General features: G+C 42.8%; 1 protein-coding gene across 2 annotated transcripts in view; it reads left to right on the forward strand.

The window, feature by feature from the left end:
- Positions 1-1,855: 1,855 nt before the first annotated feature.
- nlgn1 (neuroligin 1) overlaps positions 1,856-21,810 on the forward strand; it is a gene marked incomplete at both ends in the record, with an annotated part of 265,253 nt that continues 245,298 nt past the window's right edge. The window contains one exon of one of the 2 annotated variants that reach the window (XM_079221171.1): positions 1,856-2,396. In XM_079221171.1, the coding sequence (XP_079077297.1) occupies positions 1,856-2,396 (541 nt within the window). The remainder of the gene's footprint in view (positions 2,397-21,810) is intronic. The other variant, XM_079221172.1, reaches the window with a different exon arrangement.

Consider the following 21,810-nt stretch of genomic DNA (forward strand, 5'->3'; position numbering starts at 1 on the left):
GTCCGGGAGGTCCTCAACTCCCACCTCCGGAAGAACTTCTCACAAATCCCGAGGGAGGCTGGGGACATGGAACCCGAGTGGACCATGTTCAAAGCCTCTATTGTGGACGTGGCTGCTCGGAGCTGTGGCCGGAAGGTCATCGGTGCCTGTCGTGGCGGCAACCCGAGAACCCGGTGGTGGACACCGGGGGTGAGGGAAGCCGTCAAACTGAAGAGGGAGGCCTTTCGGGCCTGGCTGGCCCAGGGGTCTCCTGAAGCAGCTGACGAGTACCGGCAGGCCAGCTGCTGACCCGGACTGGGGACATCGTCGGGCGGTGGAAAGAGCACTTTGAGGAACTCTTAAACCCGGCCAACATGTCCCCCGGAGAGGGGGCAGCGCCGGAAGACCTTGGGGTGGTTTCACCCATATCCCTGGCAGAGGTCGCTAAGGTAGTCAAAAAGCTCCTTGGTGGCAAGGTGCCAGGGGTGGATGAGATCCGCCCTGAGATGCTGAAAGCGCTGGACATTGTTGGGCTGTCTTGGTTGACACGCCTTTTCAGTGTCGCATGGGGGTCGGGAACAGTGCCCATGGACTGGCAGACCGGCGTGGTGGTTCCCATCTTCAAGAAGGGGGACCGGAGAGTAGCTTGAAGTGTTAAACATATTCAACTTTGATTTGTAATGCAGAAATCATCTGTCAAAAAGCCTCATCCTCACACTGTCATGTCTTTCAGCCTCACTGTAAAACATCAACACCGATATTGGAAATTTCTGAAATGTTCCGTTACGTTTCTATCTGCTTCATTCTTACTGAAACCACAATCTTTGCAGGTAGAAACAATGATATGGTTATGGTTATTAAGCATTTGATGAAGAGAAAACTGCTTGAAAGTCTGACGCTACTCCCCCGTCGAACACCTTGACCAGTCTTCCTGCGTGGCTACACTCTACTTCTTCAAATGGCACTGAGCACTGGCATTTAAAAACCTTCCACAATATCCTCTTTTATTCTCACTGCCTGTATGTATACCGTCTCATTGCTGCTGAGAGTGTTCATGCAGATCTATGGCTCTCTCCCAAAACCATCCCCTCATGAGCACCGGGTGTCTCCACCATAACCTGCAAACATCTGTTACCAAGCATACTGATAGACACCTTGCTTGTTAAACTTACTGTCATGCGCTATAAATAGATGTTATGTTCCTCTTAAACTGATTGATGCTTGTGCATAGGGGTGTAACACAAATCAAACGGCCCCCCGACTAATTGCTGATATTTTAATGTCTCGCAGGTGGCAAGAAAATAAAGGGGATTGCATTGAGAATGTCATCAGCTGTCTTAGTGCGAATACTGATTGTGATTTTGTTTCTGCGTTGCAGGGGACAGACTCCAAGTATATCCACTGCAACCGCTGCACGACTGCTCCTGCTTCTGAACACGGCCGTCACCTCTGAGCGATGGAAACCCTCACCCATGATTGGCTCGTCTACCCTCTGACAGGCGGCGCTTAACGATGACATCTTTGCTTCTGGCAGGACCTCTTTGAGGAATATTGTCCATATCAAGAGGAATAGTTCTCAGATTTCCCTTCAACCCAAGCTGTAGGAAACGGATTGCTTCAACATTTCCACCGGACGGTTTGCACTAGTTGGTTTTTAAAAAGGACCATTAGCAATAGCATTAGCAACCACGACCTCTTCTGCCCCCGGAGTTCCCACCATACCTATGCCTGTGTGCGAATGTGGTTTTACTGGGATTGTGTGTTTGTGTTTGCTCTGCATGGCGTAAGTGAGGGATAGAAAATAAGGATTTTTTTTGTACTCGGAAAGAACAAGAGAGGGACGCAGCAAACCAGTTGAAAACAAGGAGTAGCAGTTATGTCCCCGTGGAGGCACCATCCAAGGACTGGTTGTCAGCTACTTCAGACTGCCGAGAGAGGCAGCAGGATGATGGGCCACGCGAGGCTTGAAGGTTCCTCAAGCGGCGGCCGGTGGGTGTCCTCTCTAGTGTGGCTGGGCCTGATGCTGCTGCTGCAGGCCTCCCCGACCGCCGTGTCGGCCCAGAAACTGGACGAGAATGACCCGGTGGTCACCACCGTGTACGGCAGGCTGCGTGGCGTTAAGAAGGAGCTCAACAACGAGATCCTGGGTCCCGTGGTGCAGTTCCTGGGCGTCCCCTACGCCGCCCCGCCCACCGGCGAGCGCCGCTTCCTGCCGCCCGAGCCGCCACTGTCGTGGCCGGAGATCCGCAACGCCACGCACTTTGCCCCGGTGTGCCCTCAGAGCATCGTGGAGGGCCGCCTGCCGGACGTCATGCTGCCGGTGTGGTTCACCAACAGCATCGACGTGGTGTCCTCATACGTCCAGGACCAGAGCGAGGACTGCCTCTACATGAACATCTACGTCCCCACTGAGGATGGTGAGTTAGCCTGCGGGCCCGGGTGGTGGGCGGAGGGAATCGAACCCACCACATTCTGGTAGAGTGAAGGGGTGTTGTGTCTGTCTGTCTGTCTGTCTGTCTGTCAGTAGAGGGAAAGCATGACCTTGTGCATGTTTAATGTGCATGACACTGCTTATAGAACATGAGTGTGTGAAAGAGTGGTTGCGTCTGGAGACCAGTTCATCCTTTCATTCCACTCCATAGCTGCCTCCATCTTCTTCCCTCCTCCTCCACCTTCCTCTTACTTCTCCTCAGCGCCTTGTTTGCTCCCCATCTCTCCTCATTACTGTAGCTCATCATACCCTATTGTGCCAAGCCACAATGGCCGCAGTTCATTAAACAAGACAGTCGTTGTCATGACCATCACCGATTGATTTGTCCGACTGGCTGGCCGACTGATAGACTGAGTGCTGCTGATTGAGCTGGTGCGTTTCATTCTTTCCCTCTGCCTTCATGTCTCCCTTTCCTTCCTCTCAGCTTTGTGTGCGTGTGTGTGAGTGAGTATGTGTGTGTGTGTGTGTGTGTGTGTGTGTGAGCGCGTGTGTGTGTGTGTGTGTGCATGCCAGCTCCTGTGTGCGTTGCGCGTCCAGAGGCTCCATGTTATTCTTTAGTCTTTTATTCATTTTACAGTCAAAAGAATATCCAAGGAATGTGCCAGGAAACCGGGCAAGAAAATATGTAGACAAGGAGGTATGTATGATCTGAATGCAACCTTTACCATGCCACAGAAAGAAGACGCTAGGAGGGGGGGAAGGAAGAGCCATGCTGAGAACCAGCTGAGAGCAATCATGAGATCAAGGTCTACGAATTATTCAGGTCTCGACTCGGGGCATCTGCAGGTTTTCAGAATGCTCAATGTGAGAGACAGGAACTTATTTAAACGCTACCTGGAGGTAAATGTATGGACAATTTAAAAAAACTAAAGTGGAAGTCATCTTCTGACTGAACATCTGTCCGACTTAGGTTCAGGACCATTGGACATTAGCAAAAACATGTTGCTACTCCAACCCTGAGTCAGCCATGTGACTTGTAGACCTTGTGATTGTAGATCTAGTGATTGTAGACCTTGTGATTGTAGACCTAGTGATTGTAGATCTAGTGATTGTAGACATTGTGATTGTAGACCAAGTGATTCTAGACCTTGTGATTGTAGATGTAGTGATTATAGATCTAGTGATTCTAGACCTAGTGATTGTAGACATTGTGATTGTAGACCAAGTGATTCTAGACCTTGTGATTGTAGATCTAGTGATTGTAGATCTAGTTATTGTAGACCTAGTGATTGTAGATCTAGTGATTGTAGACCTAGTGATTGTAGATCTAGTGATTGTAGACCATGTGATTGTAGACCATGTGGTTGTAGACCTAGTGATTATAGACCTAGTGATTGTAAATCTAGTGATTGTAGATCTAGTGATTGTAGACTGTGTGATTGTAGACCTATTGATTGTAGATCTAGTGATTGTAGACCTAGTGATTGTAGACCTTGTGATTGTAGACGTAGCGATTGTAGACCTTATGATGGCAGACCTAGTGATTGTAGACCATGCGATTGTAGACCTAGTGATTGTAGATCTAGTGATTGTAGACCATGTGTTTGTAGACCTAGTGATTGTAGATCTAGTGATTGTAGACCTTGTGATTGTAGACCTAGTGATTGTAGATCTAGTGATTGTAGACCTAGTGATTGTAGACCTTGTGATGGCAGACCTAGTGATTGTAGACCATGTGATTGTAGATCTAGTGATTGTAGATCTAGTGATTGTAGACCTAGTGATTGTAGACCTTGTGATGGCAGACCTAGTGATTGTAGACCTAGTGATTGTAGACCATGTGATTGTAGACCTAGTGATTGTAGATCTAGTTATTGTAGACCTAGTGATTGTAGACGTAGTGATTGTAGACGTAGTGATTGTATATCTAGTGATTGTAGATCTTGTGATTGTAGACCTAGTGATTGTAGACCATGTGATTGTAGACCTAGTGATTGTAGATCTAGTGATTGTAGACCATGTGATTGTAGACCTAGTGATTGTAGACCATGTGATTGTAGACCTAGTGATTGTAGATCTTGTGATTCTAGACCTAGTGATTCCAGACCTTGTGATTGTAGACCTAGTGATTCTAGACCTAGTGTTGCTCCACACCCTCTGGTCCATACAGGTGCGCTCTCATTGGTCAGCCAGGTTGGGTGATGTGATCAGATCTGATGTGTGAGGAGATAGCAGCATAATAGACACACTGTCACACACACACACACACACACACACACACACACACACACACACACACACACACACACACACACACACACACACACACACGGTGATGCAGTTGCAAACAGTGTTGAACAAGATGAGCTCAGGCTGGACCTTGACTGTGTAATCTCTATTAAAAGAAGGCAGAGCCATGTTCAGGTTGGCCCGGGCTTCTGTATCAAGTTGTTTCATCAAGATAATGCCCTCTTCCTCTTCCTCTTCCTCTCTTCCTGTCTCCCAACCGCTCCCTCCCTGGATGTGTGCACCACTTTCAGTGTTTATAGATGTTTGTGTGTGTGTGTGTGTGAGAGAGAGAGAGAGAGAGAGAGAGAGAGAGAGAGAGAGAGAGAGAGAGAGAGAGAGAGAGACAGTTGCTGACAGTGTCCTTGATAAGGTCCGGGTGTTAATGTCATTTTCTTGGCAGCAGGCTGCATTATCACTTAGTGTGCGTTCCTCCTCTACTACATGTGCACTCTGACCTCGGCCTCCTCTCTCCAGACGTGTTGCTCGCCCAGAGACACGGAGGGGAATGCTTTCAAAGAGGGAGATTACAGCAGATCCATGTTAGTCACTCAGCATGGAGAATCACCATTATGGTTTCGGTTAAGAATACAACGGAGAGAGAAAAAGAAAGGAAAACAGAAAAGCAAGATGGTGGATGTGTGGTCTTGTTCAGTCCCACTGCACCACTTCATTACACTGTACATACATGCATGCATGTAGGCCATGCACAGTATGTATTGGTTTATGCTGTCAAAAGAGAATGTTTAACAACACATTATGTATTAACAATGCATTATAACGAGACAGAAGGCAATACATTTTCACTTCATTATGTAATAACTGCCACGTTTTTAAAAGATGTCCTGCATTTTGTTAAAAACAGCATGGATGTAATATGTTATACATGTCCCCACATGTTGCAACACGTCCTTACTGATTGCGAGCTAAGGAATATCATCACATTGTATGTCGTTTTGGTCAATCACTTTAATGAAGAGAACTAATTATATATTTTAAAATAATTTTTGAGTCACTATGATTCATGCTCGAATGCACAATTATTATTATTTTTTGAAGAATGCAACTGCATCATGAATATGAAGCTGATCGAAAACGCAATATGGCCGACTGCAATGTTCAAATCACAGGAGTAAAATATCATTTCAAATGAAATACTGTGGTTCTGCAGAGATGTCCTGGCCTGCATCATATTATACAGAAATACATGATCTGTTGGTACAGACCCCTGCATCACTCCCTCTAATGTTGCAAATCATATCGCAATTTCTATATCTAGTCAAACAATTCATAATCAGATATGTTTTGTGGAGGCGTGGAGCCTGAACAGACAGATGACACATTGAAGAAGATAAACACAATGAGTGTGAATGCTTTCAGAGCACTGAATACTTCATAGTAGTTCCTTTGAGACTTCCCATTCCCCCCCCAAAAAGCTAAGATTTTCCATTGAACTTCATATGCATTGTATTAAGTAGATGTTATGCTGTTAGGAATGCATGCTGGTCAAGCTCCATCTTTTTATAAATGAACTGCATGTAATCAATGTGCATGCAAACAGCCGAATATGTCTACCCTGTCATGGACAAATGCAAAGTAGAGTAAATACATTGTAATTACATTGTGATTACAACATGTACATCTTTTAAAATATGTTTAGTCCCTTTCTAAACAATATATTTTATTTGATGGGGGAAATATTTGCATAATAATGGACGTTTTCTATCTCTCACTAACACCATGCAGGTGCGAGAGTCACACTAAAATCATATTCACACACAGACATAAGCAGGTGGGTAACTCATAGTTGCTAATGATGCTTTTAAAATCCAGGCGGGGAAAGGGGGAATCTATAACTATCCCTCACCAAATGAAAATATATTTTAATAAAAAAAAGAAGAAAACAACAACTTTGTGAACAAAATGTTATCTTAAGCCGTACTCTCAGAACACAAGCTGCGGCTCTGCTAGCTGGCTGTTAGATGAAGGACCCGTTCTGATTGGACGTGTCACACATGAACAGGAAGCTCCCACACCTGTCTGCTCGTGATCACAGAGGAGCCAGATGAGGCCGTCCAAGCAGATGGTCCCATTTTATGACATCTAGTTAAAAACACATGGTGGTATAAAAAATTTGAGTTATTTTTTATACATTCACTCTGTCCTTATCTATGCCAGCCTGTGATAACATCAATCTGAACGTTAGCCACCCACGGTTTATCAGTTGTTATCACCTCCATTACAATGCTTTAGATGGAGCAACATAGGCAACTGCACTTCCATGCACATTTTGAAAAGGTCGCAGTTTTAGATATGTGGTTAATATTGTGATTGGAAACCAAACTGCAAGGTTAGGTTTCCAATGCTTGAGTGAACACACAACTTAAATATGTGTGTTGCTCTTCCCACTACGTCACCTGGTTTCCTCCTTTGCTTGCGTCATCATTTTTGCTGCCTAACAATGTAGAACCTCCATGCGGTGATCCAGTCTTCCAATAGGAGGAACCCGCTTACTGACCCAATTAGTAGAGCAGTCACCCCCCAAACCTGCTTCTGATGACAAGGCTATTTAATTGGCTGATAACATTCAAAGCAAGTCGTCATAGCTGATAATTACACCTTTATTGGATTTTGAACCTCCGTCCTATTTGTAAATGGACCAACAATCTTTTTCTAACCTTAATCAAGTTTTTCCCCCCGTCTAAATTCATCTTGCCCAACCGTAAAACTGTAGTTTAAATGTCAGAATTAAAATCTTCCAATAATATTAACCATATCACAATTGCTATGCAGTGATAGTGTAGATAACATAATAACAAAAATATATAGTTGGCATTGGATTTCAAAATAAAAAAAGTAGTTAAATGGAATCAGCGTTTTTTGACATTTTTGTCTGGCGACACAGTTGTCAAATACTGTAAAAAGACAAAACAAAAACAGACAGACCATACAGTATTTCCATGATGTGAACACTAGGATTCTTCTGGAGACTAAATCAGTGAATTAATTAGCTCCTAGTCTCTGGTGCCGTGCCCTTCCAGTACCACGTGTACCACACAGAGGCCCTTCTGGTTCTCATGCAGTCTTCAGGGATCCTGTCAGTTCTACAGCATTCTGGAGGTTTCCTTACAGCGCCAAAGCCTATTCCTGTGGATTCTTTCAGTTGGGTCATTATCAGGAGCACAGTAGCACCCAGGGTGGTCAGTGGTGCACGGTGTGAGCGACAGGGCCATGTCATGGCTATGTGTGCAGCCACAGTGGTGCATCAGGTAACCGGGTTGGAAGAGTTAACATGTGGTAGAGCCTCAAATGTGTCATGATCAATCAAATCAGCTGTGTTCTGTTTTTATTTATTTACTCTTTTTTGTTAAGCAGCACACTCAGTGTCCCACATTCACTACTGATGTGTTGTCTAACAGTTTGGAACTGATGTGAAGTGGGAGCAAAGGGAAACAGACGTCCTGGAGCTGCATGTGTGAAATCACCATGACTGAATATCCGGAACCTTCCATTTAATTTCTGGACAGATATTCAGAACGTATGCTTACAGCGTTCCTAAAGACCTTGAAGATCCATTGATCAATTCTGGAAAAGGTTGAGCAATTATTTAGATTAACTGGCAGTGGACCACTTTCATCCGGCTGTTCTCACACACTGTTTCTATGAAAATGCTGATCTTAAATTTGTATATCAATTTGCATGTAATCCATGAGAGCCCCTACAGGTGACGTAGGGTAAAGAGCGATGAGGTCCATGTAGGAAGGATGGCTGGCTCTTAAAATAAAGACTATCACCCAGGAGACTGTCCATGTCCTTCCAGATACCTTACCAACCGGTGTGTGGGGCTACATTGCTTCTATCATCGCGTATACATTTTGTATTCAACGTTCACAAGGAACAAAGGGAACCAAGGGTAAACGGGGCAGTGATGAAGAGCAGCGAGGAGGAAAGGCAGATATGGAGGAGTAATGAGTCAGAAGGACAAAACCAAAGTGAGACCAGGACCCAGAGAGAGATGCGGTGGAAGTGAGTGACGCAGAGTGTAATTGCTGTGGGACTCATCTCCCTGTCCTCACGGGGACTATTGTCCCGCCCGGTGCCCTGCTGGTTCAAAGAGGCCTTCTGTGGTTAAAGTGGTGTTTTTGATGTGTCTGGTTGGAGTACAGTCATTACGTTCTCACACGCTGGCAGAGCGGTCTGTGTAATGAGATCAGTGGCAGCAGCACTGGGGTCGGTCGTCCCTCTCCCTGCAGCGTGCAATCATTTTTTAAGATTGAAGTAAATGCAATAGAACCTCTCACAGATGACAGCTGAAACTTGCTCAAAAGGAGAACAAAGGCGTTCAATGTTTTATATTCGAGGTCTGTAGATCCAAATACATGAAAAATAGGGAGCAAAATAATTATAAAATAGCTATCCATGTAGCTCAAAGCTATCTTTGGACCATTCTTCTCTCTCCTGTGCGGTTCTACACCTGTCTTCACTAAAACAACAGCTAAATGCTGCCATGGCATTTTGATCCCTCGCCCCTGCAGGTTGTCAAAAGGCATTATGGGTAACAGAAACCCAGGAGCTGATGCAGAAGTACATGCGAGCGACCAGTTCATATAGCACAAATCAAAACACAGCGAATAGCAATAGCAAACATATGAAGACGAAGATATTCATCTGAATCTGACAACATCAGGGCGGAGCATGGTGAGAGCATCAGAGTTGTTTTGCCTTTAATAATTCATGGGTTCGGAGCTGGCGTCGCAGCTTGTCATGAGGCTGTTCTATATTTAAGCACGCTGGATTCAGTTGTTTCTGTGTCTCTGCACTTCGGTGACATTTTAGCAGCTAGCGGCAGAAGTCAGCGCGACGAAGGATGGACTGCTTTCTGGAAACAAGCCGTCAGCGGTGCTGATGTGTGAGGCGAGCGGCGGCTCAGACAGGAAACACATGTAAACACGTGAGATCCATCAGGACCGGCGGCGTCTCGTCAAGTCACAGAAAGTAGGTTTAGCTTGTGTGTGGAGCCGCTCACCAGAGCGTAGGAACACACGATAGCATTAGAATTTGATGATGACCTTTCTGATCATTAATGTGAGTCATGTACATTTCATACAGAGTATTCCTGCAGCAGCTTCTGGTATTCAACTGGAAACTTAACACATCCTCTAAACATCTAGCCGAGTACAAACTCTGTGTTGTCCCCAGATCACCAGCGTTTATTTATATTATTTATATCTCTTCAACGTCCTTTTCTCACACAATTAAGACGAGATGACGGCGACGTCATTAAACACAAACTATGACGATATCAACATGCAATATTGTTAATTAAAAAAGTGCAGGATACAACGACACAATGAGCTCAGTCAGGAGTAACTTGTGTTCAAGTTAACAATGACATAAACAGAGATATTGTTGCTAGACTATATCCACTGAAATATTCAATATAATCTGTTTTCACTGACTAAAAGTAGACTGAAAAAGGTCCTGTTTTCTTTGACTAAGTTTGGACTTAAAAACCACTCTTGTCTCTCATCAAATATAAAGCAGCAGCCAGACTATAGTTATTAAATATAAAGCTGCATCCAGGCTATGGTTAGCTAGTTTGATTCTTTTGAAATGAAACAATTTCATCTGAAAATAAAGGTGTTTCCTCTGTAAAACAACAACCTGTAACTTTACTATGATTGTAAAATAAGCACTCTTGCCAGCTGCTGCGCTCTCAGCACACTGCTTGTGTACTTCATGGAATCCGCTGCTCACCCTTCTACGCTGTCAGACCGTGTAAAACAAAAAGACCCTCTTTAGGGGCCTTGGAACTCCCTTTATGTTTATTTCATGTTGAATTAAGCATTGGGCTTTTAAAACCCGAACTAGGACACTTAACTGCAAACTAGGCCATTTCCCAGTGCTTGTACAAGATGTTTAATATCTCAAATAGATCCAGAAATATTTCAACATGTTGCATTATTCTGAAATTCCTCTCGGCTGTCTCCGTTCCAGAGGGGTTTGGAATAGAAGTTCCATTGGTAATGTGAATTTCATCAAGATGCAGGCAGCCTCATGGAAGGTGCATTTCCCCGGTTGCCCTCACCTCTCTCCTCCCCGTGTCTCTTTGTCTCCATCTGGTCTCGCTCTGCACGGGTTGGCCTTTCCTGTGGCGTCTGTCTCTGTCTTTTATCCATCCTGACCTTTTCACCCTCCGCCTCTCACTTTCCCTCACTGTCCTTTTCTCCGGCTCCTGTCATTTCTCTCCTATTCCTCGGGCTTTGACCCAGTTTTGTAGTTGTTGAAGGAGGATCCTGCGAGACGGGCCGCACACACACGCACACACACACACACACACACACACAGTGCAGGATATCGAAGGCAAGAATAGGCACGGCCCGTCTTTCTGTTTGGGTCTCCCTCGAGGGTCTCTGTCACCGCCACTCACAACTTAACTACTTCTACAGGCGGCTGTTTCCTCTCCAGGTAGCTTGGTGATTGGTATCTATGTGTGTGTGTGTGTGTGTGTGTGTGTGTGTGTGTGTGTGTGTGTGGTGTCGTACACAGACAAGAACGTTGGCTAAATATGAATCCATTGTAAGTAAAGCCATTTTTATTACTGTTTCAGAGTTAATGTGGATGCAATGAAGAACACATTTAGATTGTTATCCTTGCCCAGAATGCACATTTAATGTCAAGGGTATTACCACTATAATAATTAGGATATTTGGATAATTATGACTGAATGTCTTTTACTACTCTTCTACTTCAACTGGGACTATCAATTTGATGAGAATACAATAAAATACAACATTTATAAATATATACTCCTGCAGCCTCCATGTTTCCATGCTGGTTGTTTACTGATAGTTCCACTTCAAAACACTTTCCATGTGGCCATGTTACAAATAACAATATCTCCCAGAAACATTGAAATAGTAATAGACGTAATATATGACCAAAGAGCTCCATCTATGAAACAGTTCAATGGAGAAGGAGAAGGCAAACAGATGTCATAATAATAACCTGAATCAGAAGAATATAACCAAACAAACTTGTGTTTTGCCATCTGCTGGCTGCAGTAAAGTACGGGGAGCGAGAACTTTTGAACACAATTTGCTTGTATATTTAGCTTAAATTTGTATCACTTTTCTTCTTAAAAGACATAAATTGGAAAGCATACTAAATAATCCATGTCTTCAAAACTGTATATCATGCATATCTTCTATGGATCTTCAATAAATAAACAATATTCGATTGCAATCTTTTGTAACTTAAAAAAAAAAAGAACTTGACTGTTGGCTCAAAGCGGTTGAGTGAAATGTATCAGCACACCCAGTCCCATGTTGAGTACAGCTGGAGCATCTGTCTGCTGCATCCATGGATATGTTTTATGTGTCGGGATCATTTTAAGTTCTCTCCGCCGCGCAAATGAGACGGATACAAGAAACCGTGTCAATCTGCACCTGATGGCTGAAATGCAACCTGATGCACTGAGAGCAGAAACTGAAGATCAGTGCTCCTGCAAGAGAGCTCATTTGCATATATTTGGTGCAAAACTGCCCCCTCGATATGTAACTGAGCCTCATTGGAAATTCTAGTCAAATTGACAAATATCAATGCTCATAGACAAACTCAGTTACAGTGAAATGAATACTATATTCAGAGAGTTGGAGCTACCAACCAGATTCTGAATGGGATATTAAATCCCAGACATGCCTTCTCTCTGTCACTTTAAATGACTTCATCAAGTTAAGCAGCTCGTTGGTGAGGACCTTTAGATCGCGGTCTGAACATTTCATTATTCTTTTTTTCCTCTGTGTCCTCGGCACAAAGGCAACATTAATACTTTTGTCTCGATAATTGTGATCCGACACAAAAAAAGATATATTTCACTCAGCTGCAAAACTTGAAAGATGTGTTTGTGCTATAACATCATTAGTGTAATATCTTTCCGGACGTTGAGGGGGCAGAGAGAACGCAAACCTGCAATTCAGGGCGCTATTAGTTGCTGCAACAACGGTGATGTTTTTACAAGGCTGTGAGAGGCTTTCATGTTGCTGTTGATCCCACCTCCAAGCACAATCTGCATTCTCTTTTTCCTAACAACCGCAGTAATTTGTGTAGCCTGCTTGCGATACCTTATTATCTAGCATACAAAGCCGCTCTAGAATGCAGCAGTAATTACTGGCAGCACGGTGATGACACATACCTGAGGAGGCTGCTGGCTCGGGGAGGTACAAGACCGTACAATAGACACAATAACTAATGAATTTAACGTCAAGCCTTGTTCATTTATATTCTACATGATAAATGCACTGTCCCATTCTTCAGAGTAGCAAGGATCAGGGTTAGATACGAGGGGTCGCTACGTTACAGGACAAAGCCCTGCTATAGGCCCTAATGTTGATCTCACCAAACAATATTAAACACAGTAAACAGCGTCTATAAATCTTCCTAAACACTTTAACCCGACCCACCAAATGCTTTGTTACACAGAACCACCAGAAACGCCGTCACTGTAAATTGTTTGGGTGAACTAGAAAGGTCTTCAGTGTTTTGGCTCTCCTCTCAATAAAGACGTCCTCTCCAGGTCTGAGAGGACGGATGCTATCGCTACCCTCTCCAGGAGCGGTTCTGGTTCTGCTCCGGTCACAAACACAACATTACTCGAACCCTGACAAGATGGAATGTGATCTTTGTCATATTGCAATAATTCAGCTGCAATGGAAAGTAATAAAGACTTGGTACCAAACATGTGACTTCGTCCTGAATGTAGTGCTAAAGGAAATGCCATGGGACCTTTCAAATAAGATGCTGTCATCCTCATGGGACCGTGCACTTGTTCTGGGACGTCCATGGCACTCCTAGGATAAGCAAGGTTGTGTGAGAGGTTTGGGAGCGTGTGGTCATACTACCCAATGCTCTGTTGATGTGACCAGTGCACCACATGGATACACAACCCTGTGACATATTGCACTGGAGTTGTATTTCCAGCTTGAACACCAGTCAATACTTCTGATAGGAACACATGTTTTACCCACATCGATTGGCTCCTCCCAGCTGCTGCACCTTGACGGGTGACGTGTGGACGAGCTGCCACAGTGGACGAGGACAAATGTACGAGTTATCCATGTTGTCCTCTGTCATGCACCGTGCTCTACAAAGAGAGTGAAGACATTTCCTGGTGGGCTTTAGTTGGAGAGACATAACTCAGACTAGAATCCATGGCGACATTGTGCGGTATGCTGTATAATAATGCCTCATTGTCAACCTGTAGATGTGTTAGGGTGTACAATGATGGCGGGCCACTATATTTCACTAATACCACAGCTTTCAACAAGTAAAAAGGGTTTCACGCCTCAGTTTCCCTGCCCCGTACCATCTGGATACATGGTGCAGTGTTGTAGTGCTTCCAAGAGTTTAATTCAGAAATAACTTCTGAATATTGGCAAAACAAACTGCTTTCCAAACACAGATTACAGTAAACCAAAAATGATTAAGCAAAGAAAAGAGACCAATTTTACGCATTTGAAGGAGGAAAAAAAGAACAAAACTAAAATCCAAAGTAGACCTAAATATTATCTCATTATTAATAGTGAAAGTGGAAACTGGCAGAATCTGCACTGAGCAAGAACAGAGAGAAGCAGCAGATATTTTGAAGCAAAGTGATTAATGTGTCAACATGTTTTATTCACTGGGCTCTCAGATAGTCAGCCTGCTACTTCTAAGCAACTTTCACCTTTTTAAAGTTCAGTTTTCTCTTGAGTCTGTATTAGTGATTGCATGGAAACAGAATAATCAAAACATGCATCCGTTGATCCTGAAATGCTTGGAAATCAGAGACATTGGTTTCTCCTCTACGGTGCCGTGCATTGGAGCTGAATCTGTCGGCCTTTCAGCGCACAGCAAGACGACTGACGTCCTTCTGGGGCGGACGCCGTTGTCAGAGTCTGCAGGGGATGCAAAGCGCAGCAGCACAACGGTCCCTTCATTGTGAGTGCAAGAGGCCGGCCCCGTCCAGTAAATGACTGTGGGTTTGCATTGTGCATGTTAACAATGTAGTAACCATGTAGCCGACTATATTGGTTTAAATGCACATTGTACAGTGTTTAAAAATACAGACATGTTCTGTTAACTGTGTGTGATCATTGACTTCATTGACTTCATTACTATATCGAACATTGCTTGTGCAGTTCGGGGTCCCACACATCACTGCTGTACAAATAGATTCTTTCCAAATCAACCATTTGCCCAAAAATGGGCTTCTACACTCAAAAAAGTAAATATGGAAAACAAATTGTGTTTACACTTTAAATGGCTGTATGCCATGCTTTGTGTTGTATATCAACATTGCATCAACACATATACAGTATATATATATATATATATATATATATATATATATATATATATATATATATATATATATATATATATATATATATATATTCATTTGAATGGATTCCTTTTCCTTGACAGAGTAAATCACTGAAAAAGAAAAGCACAACGTGGTATTCCAGATTACGTCAGTCCAATGAGTTGTAACTCCATATTAGACCAAACTCAAACGTCACAGAAAAATAAGAAACCCAAAGATTATTTTGGATTTGGGCGGCGCACATTCCTGTGCAAAATGTAGTATCACCACAAATTACAGATGAAGAGCTATAGGGTTGAAAATACATTGTTTTTAACCATGTGTCATAGTTGAAGTCTCCATATAGATACACACGTTTCATCAGCAATGACAGGAACATCAACTCTTGCATCAATGTGATGAAGAAATATCTGAAATGTAAAAAGTTTCAGTTCATGCTTTGTAAAGTCTGTCTGCGAGGGGAAAACCAAACAACTTGTAAAAAGCATGTTTTCTGGATGGAGTTTGGATGGATCAGCTTCTCCATCAACATTCAAAATAACGTCGTCTTGGAGTAATTACCGCAGGATGTAAGAAAAAAAAATCCCATGATTGAACCTAAATTGTGATTTTGCAGAATTATTCATAAGAATGGTCTCGACTGCCGACAGGGCTGGATACATTAAAGTCCATCAGGCCATCACAACTTAGTTCAGTTTCAATGGATTTGCTGATCACTAACAAAGAAGCAAAAGCTCTCTGCTCAGTGGACTCAGCATAATAATACACACAGCTTCTTCATTCAAGAGCACTCAAAGGTGGAGGAATATATATATATATATATATATATATATATATATATATATATATATATATATATATATATAATTGAACAATTCACTGACTTTCACATTAAATGATGAATAGGTCTAGAGGTTTTTGAATATCAGTTTCTTTCCAGGTCAGGGAGTATGACCTTGGCTGGGTGTATAAACTGGTTTACAACCTTTTGTTTTTCCAAATAGTTACACACACACACCAGCATCCACCCAGCTAAACCCAGACACACTGACACACACACACACACACACACACACACACACACACACACACACACACACACACACACACACACACACACACTCAAAGACATGCAACCCTGCTCAAGGTGACAGCATTGATAGCTGCATATACATATTCATGACGCTTGCATTACAATAAATAAATAAGCAGCTTATTCTTTTTCTTTGCTGAATATTAAATGAAGGGCATTTGAACCTTCGGCACACCGCCAGTACCAGCCATTGTAGTTCCACAAATTACAGCAACAGCAGCTGCACAAAGAGGCAGGAATACAAATATCATAACATTGCCCTATTTCAAAGATTCATCACGGCAAAAAAATCAATCTTTTATTCCCCGCTCCTGCTTTCCTTTAGCGCTCCGTCGCTGCAGCCATAGCGGGGACACATTTTGCCTCATGTATATTTCAGACGCAGCACATTGTGAACAGCGCAGATAGACACGCCGTGGTGGAAAGTAACAGCTTTCCCCATAGTTTCCATTTCATTCCTAGTCATTATTTATGGGGGCCCTTTCCAAAACGGCCATACAAACTATGTAATGCATGAAGCTATTTGCCTCAATGATGATGGAGAGCCAGCTGTAAACAAACTGTAAACAATAATGTTCGCCTCTGTACACCAACGGCAGGAGAGAGGAAATAAGGTTATTGAATGAATTACAACATTCTTTATCTTGTACCACATCCTTGGTTTCGATCAGTAAATGGACGTGTTCTTGGATAGATATTTCATCTCCCGACAACCGGAAGCGCTTTAACACCACATGTCATCATTCACCCATTCATACAGGGCGCTACCAGGACTAATGCTTACTCACATGCATACACAGGCATAGCCTGCAATGTGGGGTTAAGTATCTTACCCAAGGACACATCGACAGAGCAGAGCCGGGGATCGAACCGCCGATCCTCCTGCTGAGCCACATCCCCAGTGAGGGTGTGAGGTATCTCTTAACACAGGGATTCAATTGAAAAAGAGACAAAGAGAGAAGAAGTAGATGGAGTCGGTGTAAATTGTTGCATAGAAATTCTCGCTAATGGTCTGTTTGTTTACATTGAGACTGTTGCACAACCTGCTAGAAGTTACTCACAGTAACTTGAATGACCCATGGAATGTAGCTTCCATTTCAAAGATTGTCTTGGGCCTGTTTTAAAACTATATATATATATATATATATATATATATATATATATATATATATATATATATATATATATATATATATATATATATATATGCACAAGGGCCCGTCATAGGAACATGCACAAGGGCCCGTCATAGGAATATGCACAAGGGCCCGTCATAAGAACATGCACAAGGGCCCATCATAGGTACATGCACAAGGGCCCATCATAGGTACATGCACAAGGGCCCGTCATAAGAACATGCACAAGGGCCCATCATAGGTACATGCACAAGGGCCCATCATAGGTACATGCACAAGGGCCCGTCATAAGAACATGCACAAGGGCCCATCATAGGTTCATGCACAAGGGCCTATCATAGGAACATGCACAAGGGCCAGTCATAGGAACATACACAAGGGCCGATCATAGGTACATGCACAAGGGCCCGTCAGAAGAACATACACAAGGGCCCGTCATAGGAACATGCACAAGGGCCCGTCATAGGAACATGCACGAGGGCCCGTCATAGAAACTGAATAAAAAATAAAATATATAACTTTTCACAATACATGTCATTTTATGCCGCACTATTCATATTATGTGATACATTGTATGAATAATCAATGGAAATATTGGTAACGGATACATAAACTTATGAGAACACATAACATGCGTCCCCATATTCCCCATCCCAGCAGACACAGTATAATACATGGAGAAGCACCAAGAAGCTCTGATACAACTCTGATAGAAATGTCACAGTATTAAAAAGATGTGGATTTGACAGCAGTGACCCTTTAGGAGAAAATAAGAGACAAACTAAGAATAGGAATCCCTCTCAAATGAGAGTAATGCCACGTGCAAGAAAAATAATGATTTCCACATCAAGCTATTTTGGGAGGCAAAAGAACATTTTGTTGAACATTCTCTTCTGTATAAATGATTTAGCTGGCGCGTGTGCATGCTAATGATGCAGCATTATGGGTTTACCGCGTTCATGTTGAAGCAAGTTTTGCATCATCTCCGCAGCACTGAAGCGCACTTAACAGTGAATAAACACTGCTGAACCAGCCACCGATGTTCTGACCATTACACGGCTACTCCACCAAAGAGCTAACTGGTGAGACAGTCTGCATATTTCCTCAAGATTATCTCCGAGATCGTCTGAAAGGCTTTGAGCACGCTGCAACACACCCCGACGGGCAGCGCTGCAATCACCGGCCAACGCAGACTTCTCTTCTGTACCTATTTACTCTGCAAGCTGTCTTTTCTGAGAACATGTGACTGTTGTGATTGCATTAGCATAGCATGCCAAATCATATTGAGCTCTTTGGAAACCAGGTCAAGATGTCTGACTTTCTTCTACATCCAATAGATATTCTGTTTATTTATGGAAGCAGGAAGCACATCCTCCCATGTTGGTGTGATACTCTGTGCAACATGGGATCCTGCAGCCCCCCAACAAGCACATTCCAGTGCAGAATACTATGAAGTCTGCTGTTAGAGGGCTGCCAACTTCCTTTAATTATGCTGTGATGTTAAATTGGGTATGGAGGCATAGAGCAGGCTGCACGCTGTAACACTGGCATCATTCCCAGGTCCAATGTACCCATGAAACATACAGATTCACTGCTACCCAGTTCTTTACAGGGCTTGTTGGCACGGTGAAGTCATGTGAACTTAGCATTAAAAAGTGCTGTGGCAGCAGAATGTCCCAACTGACACTGGCGTGTTGCAAAGCTAGCGTGATTACAGGTTAGCAACAAATACATCCATCGTAATGGCCGTACATTGCTGTTTGTTCCATTTCATTCTACTCTGAGGTGGACTACTATAATGGAGTGTTCAGACATATGTAAAAGTGTCGACTTTCCCAGTGCAGCGTGTGCGTGTGTGCATGGAAAGGTAAATGGACGCGGTGATGCCGGGCCAGATGGCGTGCATGTTGGATGCAAGGTGTCACCTTGGCAATGAGACAGGGAGTGGTGTGCTAGCAGCAGCGCGGTGGCTATGGACATATAAGAGCTAATGAGTTGGCTTAGCATTGCTGCAGTGCAAGTTAACACATTATTATGGGTTTTACACTGTCTTTTTTATAACCTTGTTGCAGCAGAAAACCAGTTTCAGTATTTTCTCTTGCTTTTTTAGTTTTGCCCTTGTTAAATACGGATATGTCCGCCTCTTTTCCATCAATTTGGACAATTATTTTTAATCTTTCTCTTTTTAATTCCCACACTGGAAGGGGAATGCTGAATTACTGAAATAACCTTGAAGAAATAAGACAAATAGGTGCTTTCAACATTTTTTGTGCGTCTTTTAGTTGTGGCTCAATATCACTTAGACTCAATTTGACTTTAAATTCCAAAGAGCTTCCTTTCAGACAAGAGCATTACTATGTCTGTAATCAAAAGGCTGAACCTATGAGACCAGTTTTAGTGTACTTTGCATTAAAAAAAGGTGTTAAATGAATCTCTGAATATTTGCCTGAGCATGAATGAGTTCTGCCATGATGATTATACAGCAAGGCTGTCTCATATAGGATAAATCTTTAGTTTTGAGAGAGCGCTGTAATGCTGTCAAATGTCTTTCATTAGTGTCATTGCCTTATAAATAAGCCCTTATGAAAACAGATTAGTTTTGCTGGAGGAGGCTCAGCAGCACACACTCTGCGGACACGCACAGCTCGTCACGTCTCTGTCTGATTATCTCCATTTTTCGTCCGAGAACTATTTTATTTTGAAACGTAGGATTCCTCCCGTCCACCTCCAGTCTCCGTCCTCCAGTCTCTGTTTGCGGTTCACTCACGCATGAGCAGATGAAAAGTCATTAGCTCGCTCCTAAATTGCTACCTGGTGTCTCATCTGTAATATTTATGTGCTGCACTAACAAATACAGAAGAGTGACAGAACAGCTTATTGCCACAATGAGAAGTAATGAGAAATGTAATTTGCTGTTGCACGACTACATAAATCACTTGAAGCCCTGCAGTCATATTCACTCCAAAGGTGCTCTGCAAAGGACCAGCGCTGGTATTAATCACTGCCTGTTTCTGTCTGTCTGTCTGTCTCCCTGTCTCTCTCTCTGTCTGCTTTGTGGATCCAACTCACTTTTAGTTCAGGTTTGTGATTTTGATGCATTGCCAGATGTCAAGTTTTAAATGACTAAAAACCGCTTTGTTGTCAGCTTGACTATGAAGGATAACTGAATTAACTTAATGAATGACATGTGTCTCTTTTCAAGTTGTGCGAAACATTTCCATACATGACATGAGATGAAGTTGTCAAATCAGTGTGACAAAATGAAATGCTTTACCTGAACCAGCACAGACAGGAGCTGCAGAAAACACATGAATTAAGACGTGGAATGAATTCAATCATGATAAAAAGGGCATGCAATGAGTCACGTAATGTTAATAGCCAATCATCTCTACCTTTTAAAGAAGAAAGAAACAGAAATCTCCAAAACATTTCTTTTTAATACACTCGTCAATGTATAGATTTTGGGTGATGTTTTCTTTTAGATAGAAAGGAAACGTCTGCAGTAAATGGGGATTGTTTTTCTTCCTTTTTTATTCGAGTCTCTAGATTACTCCTATATTCACCGTAACTTATCATTATATAATGCCTCATTTGCAAATACAAACAACGTCTCTTAAACTGATACAACAAATATTTGTCTTAAAGTAATCAGCTTGGTTTCTATTAGTAAAGATGTGTCTAACGCATCATTTAATAATTCATATCCTGAAAGCCAGAAATATCTACTTCAGTGCACTTACCGAATTTTCCACTTCCACTCCTCTCTATATTCTCAAGGTTTTGTTCATATATTACTTTTAGCCTGATTTATAGAACATATTATTATGAAAGAAATGGCTGTTGACAGTATTTTCAGATTTATGGAGTGATCCAAAGAGATATCCAAAACCCCCTCAGTAAAAACCTTCGACTCTAATAAGTCAAGAGCACGATTGGACCTGGCTTCATCACATTTCTGCTCTGGACATTTATGCAAAATAGTACATGTTTAATAAGCCTGTGCCTCATTTGCATATTTAAAATGTCAATTTCAGAAAACGTTTTATGCAAAGAATTGTTGTGTTTCTGTCAGCAATCAACTGGGGAAGTGTCACGGTGTCCACTAGTTGTGGTTGTATCCCCCTGTAGCGTCGACCCTTAGTCAGCCGGCTGCAGTGTGGAGGTCAGCTCAGGAGAATCCCACTGGAATGTGATTACTGGGGCCATTGCAGTCTGTTAGAGGCTAGAAACTGCTCTCTCAGTAGCGCTGTTACAACAGTGATGAAACACACATGCGGCTGTGTCTGCAGCCAGCAGCCGGCTGACGGTCGCCTTATTGCTCAGTACAGAGTGACTACGAGTTACTGGTCCTCTGGCAGCTAATGTGCTGAAGTTCTCTGATATAGAACTCCCAACAGTGATTGGTTCAGCCTCTTGCACTCCAATTGCATCACTGGGCAACACAAGGCCACTTTGTAAACAGAGAATAGACTCACTGAGATGACAATTGTATAATTAGAAACCTTTCCCACTGGCCCTTTAT

This window comes from Taurulus bubalis, assembly GCF_910589615.1.
Source record: "Taurulus bubalis genome assembly, chromosome: 7".
Taxonomy (NCBI): domain Eukaryota; kingdom Metazoa; phylum Chordata; class Actinopteri; order Perciformes; family Cottidae; genus Taurulus; species Taurulus bubalis.